This window comes from Polistes dominula, unplaced genomic scaffold, assembly GCF_049000335.1.
Source record: "Polistes dominula isolate Pdom_NZ unplaced genomic scaffold, Pdom_raw_medaka contig_23, whole genome shotgun sequence".
Lineage (NCBI taxonomy): Eukaryota > Metazoa > Arthropoda > Insecta > Hymenoptera > Vespidae > Polistes > Polistes dominula.
This window is the reverse complement of record NW_028300963.1, coordinates 90,056-106,827: the sequence shown is the minus strand read 5'-3', so window position 1 is coordinate 106,827 and position 16,772 is coordinate 90,056. Positions and strand designations below refer to the sequence as shown.

The 16,772-nt window shown below is 30.8% G+C and overlaps 3 protein-coding genes across 3 annotated transcripts; 1 reads left to right on the top strand and 2 right to left on the bottom strand.

The window, feature by feature from the left end:
* The first annotated feature begins 316 nt into the window (after positions 1–316).
* Positions 317–2,332, top strand: mldr (mitochondrial ribonuclease P catalytic subunit). Its single transcript, XM_015327272.2, has 4 exons — positions 317–1,314; positions 1,398–1,620; positions 1,702–1,832; positions 1,976–2,332. The coding sequence occupies exons 1-4, from the start codon at positions 407–409 to the stop codon at positions 2,298–2,300; spliced, it is 1,587 nt and encodes a 528-aa protein (XP_015182758.1). The 5' UTR covers positions 317–406; the 3' UTR covers positions 2,301–2,332.
* An 8,806-nt stretch (positions 2,333–11,138) lies between these two features.
* Positions 11,139–12,184, bottom strand: LOC107069710 (Odorant-binding protein 56a). Its single transcript, XM_015327233.2, has 5 exons — positions 12,026–12,184; positions 11,868–11,958; positions 11,671–11,768; positions 11,473–11,587; positions 11,139–11,386 (listed from the first exon to the last, which is right to left on the bottom strand). The coding sequence occupies exons 1-5, from the start codon at positions 12,065–12,067 to the stop codon at positions 11,295–11,297; spliced, it is 438 nt and encodes a 145-aa protein (XP_015182719.2). The 5' UTR covers positions 12,068–12,184; the 3' UTR covers positions 11,139–11,294.
* Positions 12,185–13,613: 1,429 nt separating this feature from the next.
* Positions 13,614–15,474, bottom strand: LOC107069709 (uncharacterized). Its single transcript, XM_015327231.2, has 5 exons — positions 15,324–15,474; positions 15,045–15,156; positions 14,752–14,840; positions 14,559–14,676; positions 13,614–14,068 (listed from the first exon to the last, which is right to left on the bottom strand). The coding sequence occupies exons 1-5, from the start codon at positions 15,363–15,365 to the stop codon at positions 13,986–13,988; spliced, it is 444 nt and encodes a 147-aa protein (XP_015182717.1). The 5' UTR covers positions 15,366–15,474; the 3' UTR covers positions 13,614–13,985.
* Between the last annotated feature and the right edge of the window lie 1,298 nt (positions 15,475–16,772).

Here is a 16,772-nt window from a genome sequence, read left to right as displayed (position 1 = left end):
GGATTAGGTAGTGCGCATGCGTGAACGGCAACACTGACTGAAAGGAAATATGCATTTCGTACTTTCTACAAAACTTTCCTAGATCTTCCCACGAAGGCAACGTTACTTCGAAAAACTATCTAAAAATATCAATATGATGCGAGAGATTAAATTACACTTTTATCGAATTGAGCAATTTAATATGATTAAATAAGCTAATAAGAAAAGACTATTCTTTTTTTACTCATTTATTGTCATAGTAATGATTGTATAAATTCTACAAAAAAATACTAAATAATAAAATAGGGAATTTGCTTGCTATGCAAAAAGTTACTACTTTTGACCCATGCTATTGTTCCATAACCTATGGACAATTATCTTAGTAGATTTTTTAATAATATTGATATACATATTTATTTTCTAGGAAATGGAATTTATTAAAACATCAATAAGAATTTTCTTACGCCACAGAAATGTAGTGAACAGACAAATAATGAATAAGGTTCATAATACAAAGATAACTGAGGAATCGTTACCCAAGGAAAGACACTACAACAAAAGTATACAAAATAATCCAAATAAAGTTGATACTTTATTGAATATAAAACAAACTTTATCCTCATTGTTTGAAACGATTAATCCATCCGAGGATTTATTTTTAAATATACGCAATGACATCATTAATAAACATTTGATACCAGAAAAAAGTGTCGACCTTAAGATTTTGGAAGCATGTATAATGTATGATAAATTTGAAACTGCTAAATTTTACTTCGAATATTTAAAAAGCAAGAATTATCCTATGAATAATTTTATTCTAATAAAATATCTGCAAGTAATTAACGCAAGAAAAATACCAATATCGAATGATATACAGGAAGATATTATAAATATATGCAATAAGATACAGAAGGATTATGAATGTTTACCTACTCCGATTTTGATGACTTGCGTTCATGCTTTATGTCTGACTAGCAAATGGAAAACGGCCATTGATTTAATTAAAGTTAATGGTACAATGGAAGATATTACTTGTGCCACGTTATCCTGTATAGTACTGGCAGCATTTAAAAATGGGACACCAAAGATCGGATTTGAATTTCTAGAAGAAATAGAAACTAATAAGGATTATGTTCATGGGAGGAAAACTATATACAATATATATTTAAATTATTATTTGCAAAATAAACAAGAAAAATTGAACGATGCGATTCATAAAATGTTTCATTTTTGGAAGAAACTTGATGTTATACCAGTAAAATCTGTTATCGATATATTTGTAGATGTTTGTATAAAATCAGGATGGGAGGGACATTATGTTAAGATTTCAACTGAGTATGATATACTACTTTTAATATATTAGTATATTATTTGACTCAAATATGTAAGACTAATAATCAATATTTATTTCATTGCAGTGGTCAATGTAGTCATTGCCAAAATTATTTACCATCGATTACTTTAAAAAATAATTTTAGCAAACTATCTGAAGCTATCATTTCTAACATAATAATAGGTGAAGATATTTTTCAAAGGACCTCTCCATTAGAATTTAAAAAATTTAAAAGTTTTATTAGAAAATTCCAACCATTTGACATTGTGGTAGATGGTCTTAATGTAGCATTAAACAAGGCTCAAATGGTAAGTGTACAAGTATGACAATAATAATAATAATAATAATAATAATAACCATTAATATCATTACTTTTTATCCATATACAGATGGAACACATAGTAGACAAATTTACTGCAGAAGGTAAAAAAGTTTTGATCATTACACGAAAACATCAATATAAAGTCAGCAAATGGATGTTTAATCGAGATAACGTATATGTTTATTTCCTTCAAGATATGTAAGTTCTATTTATGTTACTAAGAAATAACTTGTGGATCTAATCCCTTGCACTATGATTTAATACACATAGTTGCTTGCCATATACAGTGTGTTTCCTATCTTTAATATATATTTATATTTTTAAAATTTTATATTTTATAGCACACAGGATGATCCTTTTATTTTATATGCAACATTAGCTAGTGGAAATAATTCGAAATTTATTTCTATCGATCAAATGCGACAACATCATCATAAGCTCAAAAAATTTAACCTACACAAAGACTTTATACGGTGGCAATTTAGTCATCAATATACTTGGTATTATAATAATGTAACCAAAATGAGTACTTTAATAGAGCCTATATCGTATGATTCTTTTATGCACAATCAAAATGGTCATTGGCACATACCTTATAACGATTCGCTGAAACAGAGGCACACGCCTTCTAAAACATGGGTCTGCTTACGTTGCCCTAAAAAATGATTAATAATAAGTATATTTATTTTATTGATTAATCTAGTCTTTTTTTATAACATTCCCTTCGTAATATTTCATTACTATATCGAATAATCAATATTTTTAATGTATTTTATAATATAAATACATTAAAATTTTATTATAGAAAATAAATGGAATAATAAGTAAATATAATATTGCCAAAAATTAAGATAATTGATTTTTCACCAGTGAATATATAATTTATACAATAATGCATATACTATATTGTTTAAACAATAACAATATGCATATACATATGCTTTTCTATTTAAATATTAAACTTGAAAGAAAAATGTATTCAAAAGTTTCGCCATTACGGAAAGATAGTACATGTCAAATTAATAGATGGTGCATCAATCGGTGTAGATGTCGCATTAAGAACACAGTAGTAAGTGAGTAATACACAGTCATTAAACAGTTCATGTACATTTTTTGGTGCGTGCGCGTGTCAGTGCAACAGGTGTCGCGGTATTTTACCTTTCTCGCCTGTTTCTTAACGACCTTGAAGTTTGCGAATATTATGTTTTTTAACGATACCACCGTAAAACCGTAAAACAAACAACGAGTGCAATTTGTTTACATAATCTATTATTTTTGAATAACTCTATTGTGTCATTAAGAAGTGTTATGCTATCGTTGAGATACGAACAAGATTATTTGCATATAAATACCTTTAAAATACCATAAAAAGAAGAAGAGGGGACGATGTTGTCATTGGTAAGCACGACATTATTTATCATCCATCTTTGTCTTATATTTGTAATATTGATTTACGTAACGCCGCGATAAATCGTTGCTCCGATTGAACATATTTTTATTTAATACTGTCAATTCAAATCATTGTTAAAGATTAATTTTGAAATATGCAGTACTACATGTACGTCACAATGCTAGTACGCGCCATTTTCATTTGTCACACGTGTAATTCGAAAATCGCGGCATTTTCTTCAGCTCTATGATGAGACTCGATTTTCGAATGATTATTTTTCATTCATAAATCAATAAATACTTGAGATATCCTAATTATTTGGATTAATGTAACATTATAAAATAAGAAGAAATCGAGTAAAGAACGTTCAAAAATATTCAATGAAAATTCAAAAACGCTTATTTCGTAAGTTGTCAATATGGCCGCCAGTACTGTCATCTCAGGTGAGTCCAAGAGATATACAAGTCACGTAAAAAGTAACTCGTTAGAAACATCTTTCTCATGATTTAAATGAAACGTTTTAAATATTAACTTGATTAATAAAACGATTAGAAAGAAAAACGTATTATGTGGCTTTAAATTCCAGTGGGAGTGGGATTTATAAAGATGGTGTGTTTACGTATGTAATAATATATATATATATATATATATATGTAAGTTGTGTGTCTATGTATGCGCGAAGAGCATCGATCGAACGAGGCCAAGATCTGTACAATCGATTTATCTCGGATGACACATTCCTTCCTATTAAAAGGTATTCAAAAGGTTTTTATCTTAAGTTCATATTATAATTATTGATATTATTTTACGTTTATATCCATGTCAAGTTATCGAATATTGTTGTCTTCTTAGATGATAGGTAGGTGGCAGCAAAGGTATCGCTTTGTATATAACTTTCACCATTATTTACAATAGATTTTGCTGTTTATTTCTTTTTTATTCTATATGTAATTATTTGAAAAAAAAAAAAAACATTAACAATACAATAAGTATAAAACGGGAGTTAATTCAAAACATTTACGTAGTAATTATTATTGTAATTATTATTATTATTATCATTAGGTAAGGTGTTATATTGATCGCTTATGACTCACATTTTTATTAATAATTTGTTTAAAAAATAAATAAATAAAACAATGAGAATTTATTGTCAAAGAAAGGAATAGGATTGTGGCAAGTGCGTGGGAAAATAAAATCAAATAAGTAAAACAGAATAAAATAATTACATTTTGTTTGATATATAACAGAAATGAATCAAGTCTAAGTTGAAAAAAGTATACAATTTGACAATCGTTTGAAAAATTGCATGAAGTTGTGTTATAAATTAAAATGAGAATTGTGAAGCGCTTAAGTAAAATTATTTTCGGCGAAAGTTATGCGACTGGACGTAGAGCCAAGAAAAAAGAGAAAAAGGAGGACAAGAGGAGGACAAGAGGAGGACAAGAGGAGGACAAGAGGAAGAAGGAACGTTCATTGCTCCGAATTCCCATATCGAAGAGAGACACCGATCATTCCATTTCCATTTAAATTCACATCTTTGGTGATACGCAAGGCTTCTCAGAAGTGACTCATGTTAGCAAGTATTTCAAGTATATATGTATGGGAATACGTAAGTATTTAAGTATGTGTATACACGTATGGAATTCTGAGAATATGCGTTCCTGATCTCTCTCTCTCTCTCTCTCTCTCTCGCTCGCTCGCTCGCTCTTCAGTATATTAATTATAAATTACGAAAAGGGTGATGAACGATCTTCAGAATGTATGAATTTCTTAGGAAAGATTTGATTAATTTACGTTGAAAATTAGTTTCGTCTCTTTCTTCTTGATCAGAATTGTTCGTTGAGTTCGTCTTCGGCAGCCTTTGACACGTTGCATCATTGCTTTGATCAATTTAACAAGAAAGACATTCACGAGTCTTTTAACGAGTCTAAAATATCGCTCTGTTAAAAGCAGATAAATATCTATGTAGTTATGATGGAACAGAAAAAGTAAATATCTTTTTGTCTAATTGAAGAATCGAACAGACCATCATCATTTTAATAGAATCTTTCAATTCAATTTCAATTTGTATATGAATGTGACGATTAGAGAAAGAGAGACTTTTTGAGCACGATTTGAAAGAGAGAGAGAGAGAGATTGTAATTTAACAATGAAATATCAATTTTAGACAGATTATTTTGATAGAAACTTGAAATAAACAAGAAACTATAAGTCATTAATCTTTTAATTAGATTTTTCATTAGATTTCAATTGATTTAGAGACAAAAAGAGAATCTATATATTATTCATGTAGGTATTGATTGGCTGCTGGATACGTTCGGGTGGAGGTCTAATGTCAATGTCTCTTTGAATATTATAATATATCAGTAAAAAATGAGAACTCTATAAATTTAGAGAAGAAAGAATTCATTTCTCGAATCTATCACATCTCTCTTTCAATAATTATTCAATTATTAACTTATTACTATTATTATTAATTTTTGTTTGTAGAGCACATTCTTGTCTGTGTTCGTGAACGATAATGAACAAAGATTCTCTCTCTTTGTTGAAGAAGTTTAAAAAGAGTGTGTAACAGAGAATATTTAAACGGTGTGACAAATGGCCACGCGCAACTAGTTCTGACCTTCGACGAGTTTACTTGGAGTTCACTAAAGGTGAACTAGAAGGTGCAAGAAACCGACAGGTAGTCGTGTGTCAGGTGTTGACGGGTCACGTTTCTCCTAGAACTGCTTACCTCGTTAATCTAACGTAATTGCTGACGCCATCAATTTCATAATCGAGTGTTTTCTTGTTCTTTTTCTTTTTTTCTCAACATAAATTTATAAATTTTGAATAATTGTTATTATTTTAATCAAGATTATACAAGGAACACTTAAAAGGGCTCATTATCTCTGGCCACTTGATATCAAAGTTAGTTATAGAATATAAAAAAAAAACAAAGAGTAGAGTAATTAAAAAGAAAAGATCAAAAGAAAAGTAATCGAAGTTAACTGAAGGTACTTTTCGTTTGATACGATTAATCGGCGCATTGTTGACTGCTCGAATAGAATTTTTCTCTCCCTCAATCTCGTAACGAGAGAATGAACCCTAAAGAAGGGATTATGTTCAACTGCTCTCTTAAATGTATTAATTAAATGAACTAAATATCTCATTGCAAAAGTGAATGGTTAATTCTTATACACACCATACACGTACACACATTACACATTTACATATGTGTAATAGTATCGATCAGAGTTAGAGAAGAAACCCGTTTTTCCATCGTAGGCGTTAGAAAAATTTGGAACCTACGCGAATTGAACGCATTTGGTCTGTTTGACGAGGACGACTAGGAGATATGTTAGTCAGGTTATTGTGGGCAAGACTTTGCATAACTGAGCAACATGTTATTTGTTTGATCAAACTCTGCCAATGGAATCGAACGAGGAAACGAATAGTTTACTTTCATAAATCAGTCGACTAGCAGCTATCAAAGTGTGTCTAATAGTATCGTTTCGATATCAAAAGAAGAAGTCGTTTTAATTACCACACATTGTTGACTGCTTAGAAATATATCAAATTAATTTTTCATTCTTTTTTCAACAGTTTCGTGTTTAAGTTGAGTTTGAGTGATCGTGAAATAACTTAGGCAGCTCAGTAGAAGAGAGAAAAAAACCTACGAGGATGCAGAAAATCAACACCAGTAGCCATAGACCTGGATAAGATAAACTTTTATCCTTTTCTATCCGTACTGTTGATACATACTTACCTTGTTGCACGAAAGTATTTTTCTTATCGTCAACGTTGCTACGCTCAAGCTTCAGATAAGCTTCTCTACCTAAATAATACGCGTTAGTACGCTTTACAAAAGTATCGTTGTTACATGAATATTTTCTCTCTTGTTTTTATTATCTAGATAAAAATAAATAACAAATCAATATTAGGAATAATATGTAGAGTGTTAAATTGTTATTTTCATTTTGTTGTTAAATGTGCAACTATAATAATAAAAAATAAATCAAATAAGTATACTCGTATATTCCAACGGTATTTCGGTAAAACATAAAAATGTCCCTTTAAAAGATACGTATTATTTTTCTTGGCCAATCGTGATACGTTATGATACGTTAGGTAAAGAAAAATTAGGCGACTTTATCGAATCAGGAACAAGATTTACGCATAATAATACCGTCGAAACGTAGTTGGATAACCTCGATAATGTATTACACATATATGCGGAGAAAAGATAGGCAATATTTCTTTCCCGAATTAGCTTTTATCCGTCTTTGAGATTATCTCGCAGACGTATAACTCTGAATTAAGGTCGTAAAAGAGAAAGAGAGAGAGAGAGAGAGAGAGAGAGAGAGAGAGAGAGAAAATACGAGAATCGAAAGTTTCGATTAATCCCCTTCGATCGATAACTACCGCCGAGTGAGTCTTATTCCATTTGTTTTTTCTTTTTTTTTTTTTTCTTTTGTTTTTAACCTCTTAAATCTTAATTCTTAATAAGAGAGAAAATAAAAATTGGAAAAAGCATCGCACTAGGTTGGTTACCGGTGTAATAATGGCAAGGGGAGGGGTATCGTAAAACGATAAAGCGCGTTAATAAAAGTAAGTGGCCGTTCGGATGTGTATGGCCTGCGGCTTTAAGCACCATTTCGAAAGCACGAGTGTGACCATGTGAAACGATACAACACCATGGATCAGAGAAACAGCATTGCCTATTTTTCTACGGTTTGCCAAATTTTTATTGTCCATAAATGCCACGCCATAAACGCCTTGTTTGATCCTCCACTTTTTCTACACCCTAACCATCATAACAATCATGAGTATAATATCTTTTCATCTAACAAACTTTCTTTTTGCTCTATTTATAGCTGCAATTTGTATTGGTTACATTGAATTATGCGATTATTTTATTCATTAATTCAACAAAATTTGTATATTTATTCTAATAATAAATTCTATTTAATAATACAAGCTTTTTTTCTCATATAATTTTACATTCATTTTGACACACCACGTATTATACGCGTTCATTGCAGTCAAACGGTTAATTGTACATAGATATAACACAAGGTGTATCCTCTTTGATATCTTTTCGTGATCCCATTGACGAAGCAAATTCCTTGATGTGTTAGGAACGGATCAGATTACTATCTTTAACACAAGGAGATCAGATTACTATCTTCTAAACGATGAGAAAGAAGAAGACGAAGACGAAGACGAAGACGAAGACAAAGACGAAGAAGAAGAAGATGATGAATAAGTAGTAATTAGTTTTATAAAGTCCACGTCGTGTCTTCTCAAAGATGTTTCCTTCGATTGGCCGAGTTATTCGATAAATATATTATCGGTGTTCAACGATATGTATTAGAAAAAATACACAATGATGATGATTCAGAAGCTCACTTATCTGTTGGATACAAGATAACTTATCGTAGTTTAACTGGTAAGTAAGTTAAGTACGTTGATCTCCTTGTTCTCTTTGAAAGATCGAATTACTTTCTCGCCTTTTTGTATTTTTGTATTTTTGTATTTTTGTTTGTTTCCTCAAACTAACTAACTAACAAACACCATTTATTATTTATGTTGAGAATAGCGTGCGTTATGAAATATTAAATACATACTCGGAAAGATACGAATGAAGGAGTGAGCAAGTTTATCAAAATTAGACAAGGACACAGGAGGTTTATTCTCAACTACGATGGCCTTGCACACGGGATACTCGACTATGGTGGTCCACGCGCCTAAAATCGATTCGGAGAGACACGGAGAGGGCATGGACCTCCCGCAGCTATACTCTCTTCGACATAACTCTTCAAAATAATCCAAGATCGTTGAAACTAACTTTCATACTTATTTTATTTATTTTTTGTACATTTTGCACACTTTTTTCCCACGTCTTCTTTATTTTCTATCGCTATTGAAATCTTCACGTTAAATTCATTGATTTTGATTGAACGAAAAAGGCACCTTTATATTAGCTGTACTGATCGAAATTGCGAAAGGGGTTTATGACGCTTATAAAAGACCATTCATCGTGGAAAATGCTGGGAAAATAAATAAAAAGGAGATCAATATATTATGTACATACCATGTATATAAGTAAATATTAGTACGTATATGTATACATACAGATCGTCGGTTGGTGGTTGGGTGGGTTTTGTTGCCAAATTTTCATCGTGGAAGTTTACTAGAAGGAGAGAGAGAATGAGGAGTGAGAGAGATAGAATGAAATTGCATGAAAAGGGTCCAGAGTCCACGAATCGTCCCCTTAATTTTATGATCGCTCGTAATCGTACCGCCGGCAAATTATTATGGCCGAAAATTTTCGTGCTCGAAATGCCTCCAGCATGAGAGAGAGAGGGAGAGAGAGAGAGAGTTTTGGAAAATGATCTCAAGGTTCATGGGATATGTTGTCGTCTCTTTATAGGAGTTAGGTTTATTAGCTGTCGTTTTCGGCACCTAACTTTGAGCCCTCTGATGTTTCCTGTTATCGTTACTATTGTAATCCCCCCTTCTTGTGTTCCCAAATGCGGATTGAACTTTTAGTTCACATTTTACAATAGTATAGAATTTTTGTCCAATTTTGATTATTCAAGTTATTTATTCGATGCTTATTTTTGTATTTAAAGAAAATATACTATTATTATTAGATGAAAAAGTATTTTTTACTCTTGAATATATTTTTGGATTTAAAATCGAAAACGAACATTACGGAACAATACGATATTTCATTAGTTAGAAATGAATTTAGCGATATGATGAACTTTTATTAGTTTTTCTCAATGGTTCGAAACTTTCGAGACACGGTTTGTATATGCTTGTTGTACATTTACCAACACAGACGCAAAAGTGTTGCGCCGTTACAAGCTTGCACGATGCACATATATCACGGAAAACGCGTACTTGTAACACGGGCTCTCGTGTAACCTGCTCGATAAATTGCCCGGACGCGTTTATGCTCGCCACCGTATTTCCCCATAGCTTCGAAAGTGCCAGACCACCGTGTACGTATATAGTGTACATATATATTTACATATATATATGTACATACAACGTGTCTCTACAGTTATTCGGGATCCGACATTTCGCGATTCTCTTTCTTCCTTTTATTATTCATTAAAAACTCATCGCTGCATTCTTCGACTTAAATTCGTCCAAAAATGTATACAAACAATTACGTCAAACTTTAAATTTAAATTTATTATCGTTTTAATTATAAAGAGACAATGGATCTACGCTCAAGCATTATTATCATCATCTTCCATCATGGAGATGATATAAGTAATAAATCATCCGGTTCTTCATCCGGTTCTTCATCCGGTCAGATCGATATGCATAAGTAAGTATAAACTTACCTAAATGGGACGGATAAGGGTGGACGAAGGGAGGGATGGAGTTAGTCTTATAATTTCAAACTCGCGAACAACGCGGATTCCGAGATAATTAATCACGAATTCGCATTAATTATCTCGCTTTTGAAGGAGACTTTAGACAAAAGTATCGAAAAAAAGGAAAATGACTTACTGATGTACTATTTTGTCGATGTACATGCGCACTAGGACTACGCACTACGACAGGGTGGGTAGAAGGAGGGCTCTTTCTGGTTATGGGCTTATGTCCCATAACTTAGAAAGCCCGTGCTGGAATTCGAGCGATGCTAATTTAACGTAGAATTTGGAAATTCCATTGTGGTCGAGGGGGCCTTCCCTCGTTTGCGTTTAACAAACCAAGCAATAGGTTGGTACCTATCCTGGTGGATACCAGATATCTCTGATCATCGAGAGCATTTAAAACATTTTCAGCATCATTCAACTGGTCGAAGATTTTTCTAAGATAGTATCCAATTGTAGATAGCTCGATATGTTGGGTATGTTAGCAACGTGACATATATGGTTGGAAGCTTTTATATAGAGGCAGACAACTCGATTGAATTACGGTAACTAACAAAGTTATCCGTCACTTGGAGCGAGGCGAACCGAGGAGGTCTGAACGGGTACGACTTACTGCAAGATAAACTGATTTCAGAAACCATCAATGCGAGACAAGTAAGCTATTATAACGTTAATTAAATCGAAAACTTCTTATAGATTATTATAATATTTGGAAATATGGAAGCAAATCGGAAATAATTTTTGCTACTTTGATTTATTAGGTTTATTTGGTCATTTACGTATTATCTGACTCTATTACAAATTATTTACTGTAACATGCATTGGATCATTTATCTTATTAGATTGTGATGTTAGCATATCGACGGAAAAATCATATTATAATTAATATAACTATTCGAGAATATGTTTGCACCATTCCGATCCTTTAATCAGGCATTTTGTAAATTCAACCGTCTTGTCGCAATCATCGCTTTCCATGGAAACTGTCAAGATAAAAAGCAAATTAATAAATGACAAGTTTTGTTATTAAAAAGAAATTCATTATAAAATCATAAAATGGTCAGTTTACTTTCAGCTTTGCAAGTGTCCAACTTATTTAATAATTCATTCTTTGCGGACTCATGTTTTATCAATGGTATTAAAGATTCTTTAATACTATCTAATAAAATTTCCCCATCTTTCATCTAAAAACAAACACACACACACAAATACATTTCAACATTTGGTTATATTATGTAAATAATATTGTGGTGATAATTGTACGTACTGCGCCAATTTTTGTGTGGAAACAAGCCATGTAACAGCCAACGTTCTTTTCTATTTCTTCATTGGCGCAAAGTTTCTTAAGATGATTTTCTCCTTCTTCTAAAAATAAAACAAAGTACATATAAGAAATATTTGTATGGTTGTTAATGCTCATATAACTGTATTTTTTTGGAAATATTCTACGTATCTTCATCTTACCTTTTGACACTCCATTTTCCTCGCGACATTCGCTCTCGTATTTTTCTAGCTCCTTTAAAATTTCCTCCGTTTCGTCAGCCGTGCAGATAACCTAATAGAAAATCATTTTCAATAAGAATTTGTAGAAAAAAAAAAAAAAAAAAAGTTATCCTACTTACAGCGAGTAATAACACAGAAGTTATGATCTTGAGTCCCTTCATCTTTGATTTCGTTGATATCGTATTTCTTAGACTTTGGAATAACAATCAAAATGAAACTAACGTTGACAGTTGAAATCTTTTTGCTGACTACGCTTGTAAATCGTCCAACAATGAATTTATATGGTCGGAAGCAACGGTGCGAAGTAGTAATTAACTGGTGTAATATGTAGTAGGAAGTTTCTGGGATGTAAGAATAATGGATACATTATATTTACGTAATATAATTGTTTCTTCTTTGAAAATATGCTCATGTTTTTTTATAAAAAAACAAAACAAAAAAATAAAATAAAATAACAGAACAAGAAAAAGAATTTGATATAAAACAGATTTGTCTTTTCTTTTCTTTGATTTATTTGATCTAAAAGTTAATTAAATGAGATTTCGATTACGCAGAGCAAAAATTTTTTACAGCAATACGACCTTACTATCAATTTAATTGTACAATTAATTGCGCTTATTTATAATTTATGCGTGCATGAATTTGTTGAAATGAATCCTGAACAATAGTATTGTAATATATGTTAATGTTAATTATATCAATATAATAATAATTATTATAATTGTATCGTGATGACGATAGTTATAATAACGATGATGATAGTAATTTTAGGTATATATGTGTATGTGGTAGTTGTAATGAACGTAATACCCGATAATAAAGATTTTATCTTTAGTTTTTCGTAGAACCATTTTTCCACATAATACTATTGTTTTATGAATGTTATTATTTTTATACTCGAGTAAAATTGTGAAAAAAGGAAATAACTTATTACATATATAATGTGTTTTTGTATCTACCTTGACTTTGTTTGTGAAATAATTCAATGAACAAATATATTTTATATAAATAACTTACATGGTGGTCCGTTAATAAAACTAAACTAAACTAAACTAAACTAATCAAAGCAACAACAAAAAATGATACTTTTATTTGATCTCTTTTTCTGTTTTACACGAAGCTGTAATAGAAGGATCAGGAATGTAATCGTATGAGAAAGCTGGCCGTTTGCAAAAGTAGCTTACTCTTCTTTTATGTGCTTGGTGGATACATTCGCATAACAGTTTGTAACTTTATTGTATAGCTGGTTGAAAGTAAGTTTCTACTTTACACGAACATTACATCGTCTCATACGTGAGCCGCTTACGTTATAGTGTTCCTCTCATCTCTGTCGTTTAACGTGAACGTGTATAGAACCGTATCACACACACACACACACACACATCATTATTATACATTTACATTGACATATATATACCACGTTATAGTAAGTGTATACACGTTAAATTATATCCTTGGTAAGGTTTCGATGAAGCTCGCTTATCATCCCGAATGTACACCTAAATAATTCAAAAGACATTAAGGTCCCTTTGTTTATTCATATGCTTTTGCCTTTCTACGATCATCATCGTCCCTCCCTTTTTTATATTCTCTCGCTCTCTCTCTCTCTCTCTCTCTTGAAAAATTGTAACTTTAAATTGTATTTAATAATAATTGTATTGGGGGAGGGTGGGGGGGGGGAATAAAAAGAAAGAAGTACAATAAATAATTTGACAAGTTTTTATCAATCAAAATGCATGTAATGTATAATTAGTTAAAGAATTGTATGTGTGTGTTAATATTTAATAGAAAATTATGAAAGAAATATAAGGATATTATCATTTAACCCTTCATAGAATCAAGTAGTTGTCAATATAACCAAATACAAGTTAATTATTAAAGAAGACATTTTACTAAGAGTTGATATTTATGAAGACAAATTTCATTAGTTAACTACGGACAAATTATCAAAACTATTTGTTTATTTCAGACAAGAAAACTTGGAGACTACGAAAGGTTAAATGATATCTAGGAAGAGAATAAAAACAGGACATGCAATATTTCGTTCGATGTCGAATCACAAATAAGTATTTCCACCATTTAAAGACCCATTTCTTTAGCCTTGCTCAACTTGCACTGCATAATCTTTCCAATGTATTCACAATCATTTTTCGCATTAGCACCTAAATAGAAATATACAATGAAAATTGACAAAGTTCATTTAACTGTAACAACTTTAACCCTTTGACTGTTAACAGTGTATATATACGCTCTCACAAATCCGTCAATATACACGAAAGGCGTAAATATACGCCCCCTGTATTTGTTTACTATAACAAATGTCGCTTAGTTAATTGCTTTTATATTTGAAATTGGTCGTCTATTTTAATTTTATTATCTTTATTCGTTAATTATCGTTTTCTTATTTTTATAATTAGGTTAAACTTATAAAAATATCCTGTTGTTAAAGTTATTATACTCTGTGTTACATTATAAATTTTCTATTTGTTCTTTTCTATTTAAATTACCGATTATTATTGAAGGAATATCCACAAAATAAATAAAGTAAATTAAAATAGCTTATAAAAATTTTTTTTTAAAAATTCAGTCAAAGGGTTCATCTCATTAGATTAATGAAATTATTTGTCGTATTTTTGTTTTCTCCTAATTTACCTTCGGGAATGCACGCTTTGAGAAGTTCCAATCTCTCTTGAAGTTTGTCTTCTTTGTTGGTTAACAGCTTAGAAAGTAATTCTGACAGAACGTCGTATTTGAGCTCACCGTTGACCAACTAATAACACAAAATTTCAACTTATTTTACTATGGACTAGATTTACAATAAAGACAATAAAGTGTTTTCACTTACTGCACCGTTATCTTTCAGAGTACAGGCAATTAAACAGCTGAATTTTCCTTGATCTACAGTGCTCTCATCGGAAAGTAACTTGTCCTTATCTAATGAAAATTTATACACACGATATAATTAACAATAAGTACTGCATATCGCAGGGTGTTGAATGTCTAATTGAAAATGTGTATCTATGGAACGTGAATTATTTTTACACTCAAATGGTTTTACCGATGACAAATTTTCAAACATACTTGTTTGTTAGTGTTATTCCAGACAATAAAATAATATGAAATGAAGTATTGATTTACCAGCTTCGAGACCGGATTCCTTCAAGCATTTGGCCAATACAGGTTCTGGTACGGCGTGTAAATATTTTTTTACTGCAATATCAGAGTCAGCCGAAACGACGACGACGACGACCTGTCGTAATAGATTTATTTGTTGAATTAGTGTTGAAGTATTAATACGATTAGTAGATTACTTTTTCAAATAAGCCAGTGAAATATTTGGATAAGCCCGATTAATTTAGAATTAGTTTATAATTAGTTTAGAATTTGCTTATATTTGACAAAATATGAAAATCTTACCCCAAGAAGAAGAAAGGAAGCAAGTACGACGAATGACTTCATTTTAAGAGCACACGCACAATCTTTGAACAATAAACCGTCTGGATCAAGAATCGTTCAAATACTACCGAGTGTAAGATTTCTGTCGATATTTATATGAAACTGCCTTACACGTCGTCGGCGTGTTAATGCCAGTGTGTTAATTCAAGGTATCTGTACAGGGTCAACAAGAAAACAGGAAAATTTAATTGACTTGTTTAATTTACGTAAGTCATATATCGGCACATCGATACGATGTTTAGTTATAACTAATAGGAAAAAAAGTCAACAAAAAAATAAAACATCTTTTTATTTTTTTTTTTTTTTAATGTGTCATTCCAGATCCTTTATAATATTATACTTTCGTAGTATATATAGTATAATGTAAATAAGGTAACATCATTTGTAAAAAGTCAAACCTGTCTTCTTCTTAAGGAAACTTGTTTAATCAGCGACAATCACCGTTTATTTTCATTTTTATACAAAACAATTAAATATTTAAATTCTTCCAACCAATATAACTTTTCAAGAAAATATTCAAAAATACTACATTTTTATTAGAATAAAATCAAATAATTTGATTTGAATGAAAAACATACAATTTGATAATCGATTATAAACAAGATGTCAGTGGTATTATGTAAATTAATATAGCTTATCTTTACCCAATAAAAATATGCCTAGTAAGGTGGGTCAAAAAAATCAATTATTTTTTTTGTTTTTTTTTTTTATAAGTGACACGGAAACCTTAGATTTTCGACACTAGACACCTTAAAAAAATTCTCACCAAATATAAGCTCTTCATTTTAATAGAAAGATCCTTCGCATCGCAGTTTTTTATTTTATTCTCAGTCCATTAGAATAAAACTCATACCTCATCATTAATTGATTGTACAGAAAAATGTTCTGGAAGAATTTTGTAGGAAATTTAATGCTCTACAAAAAAGGTATGTTATATTTTTTCCGTAAACTTCACCATTTGAATGATATTAAAGATTGAAGTTTGATTATTTTAAGACAAATTTCATGTTTGTTTATGAATTTTATAACTCGACAATAAATGACTATTATAAAATGCGCAATACAAATTTTGGTAGGAAATTAATTGCTCTATAGAAATGGTGTCTTATGTTTTACCGATTAAATTAAGCGTTCAAACAAAAAACATTCATCATCAAACTTTCACATGTACTGATTTCTGTCTCTTTTTTTAAAGTGTCTAGCAACCCATTTTTCCGTGGTACTTGTAACAAAAAAAAAAAAATAATTGATTTTTTTGACCCACCTTAATGCCTATTCTATATTTAACTTTGTCGACAGAAATGATATATGTATTAGTAATATGTTTACAAATGAAGAAGCGGTCTTCTTAAAAATACAAATTTCTAGATTATATATAAAGGTATAAGTCATCGAAATTCTCAAATAAAA

Excerpts from the sequence above, each read along its gene's own strand:
- mldr (XM_015327272.2), top strand. The coding sequence starts at position 407 with ATGGAATTTATTAAAACATCAATAAGAATTTTCTTACGCCACAGAAAT. Across the intron at positions 1,315-1,397 it reads TATGTTAAGATTTCAACTGA|TGGTCAATGTAGTCATTGCC; the intron begins GTATGATATACT and ends ATTTCATTGCAG. Across the intron at positions 1,833-1,975 it reads GTTTATTTCCTTCAAGATAT|CACACAGGATGATCCTTTTA; the intron begins GTAAGTTCTATT and ends TATATTTTATAG.
- LOC107069710 (XM_015327233.2), bottom strand. The coding sequence starts at position 12,067 with ATGAAGGGACTCAAGATCATAACTTCTGTGTTATTACTCGCT. Across the intron at positions 11,588-11,670 it reads TCCACACAAAAATTGGCGCA|ATGAAAGATGGGGAAATTTT; the intron begins GTACGTACAATT and ends GTTTGTTTTTAG. Across the intron at positions 11,387-11,472 it reads GGACACTTGCAAAGCTGAAA|TTTCCATGGAAAGCGATGAT; the intron begins GTAAACTGACCA and ends TTATCTTGACAG.
- LOC107069709 (XM_015327231.2), bottom strand. The coding sequence starts at position 15,365 with ATGAAGTCATTCGTCGTACTTGCTTCCTTTCTTCTTCTTGGG. Across the intron at positions 14,841-15,044 it reads GGAATCCGGTCTCGAAGCTG|ATAAGGACAAGTTACTTTCC; the intron begins GTAAATCAATAC and ends AATTTTCATTAG. Across the intron at positions 14,069-14,558 it reads CAAAGCGTGCATTCCCGAAG|GTGCTAATGCGAAAAATGAT; the intron begins GTAAATTAGGAG and ends ATTTCTATTTAG.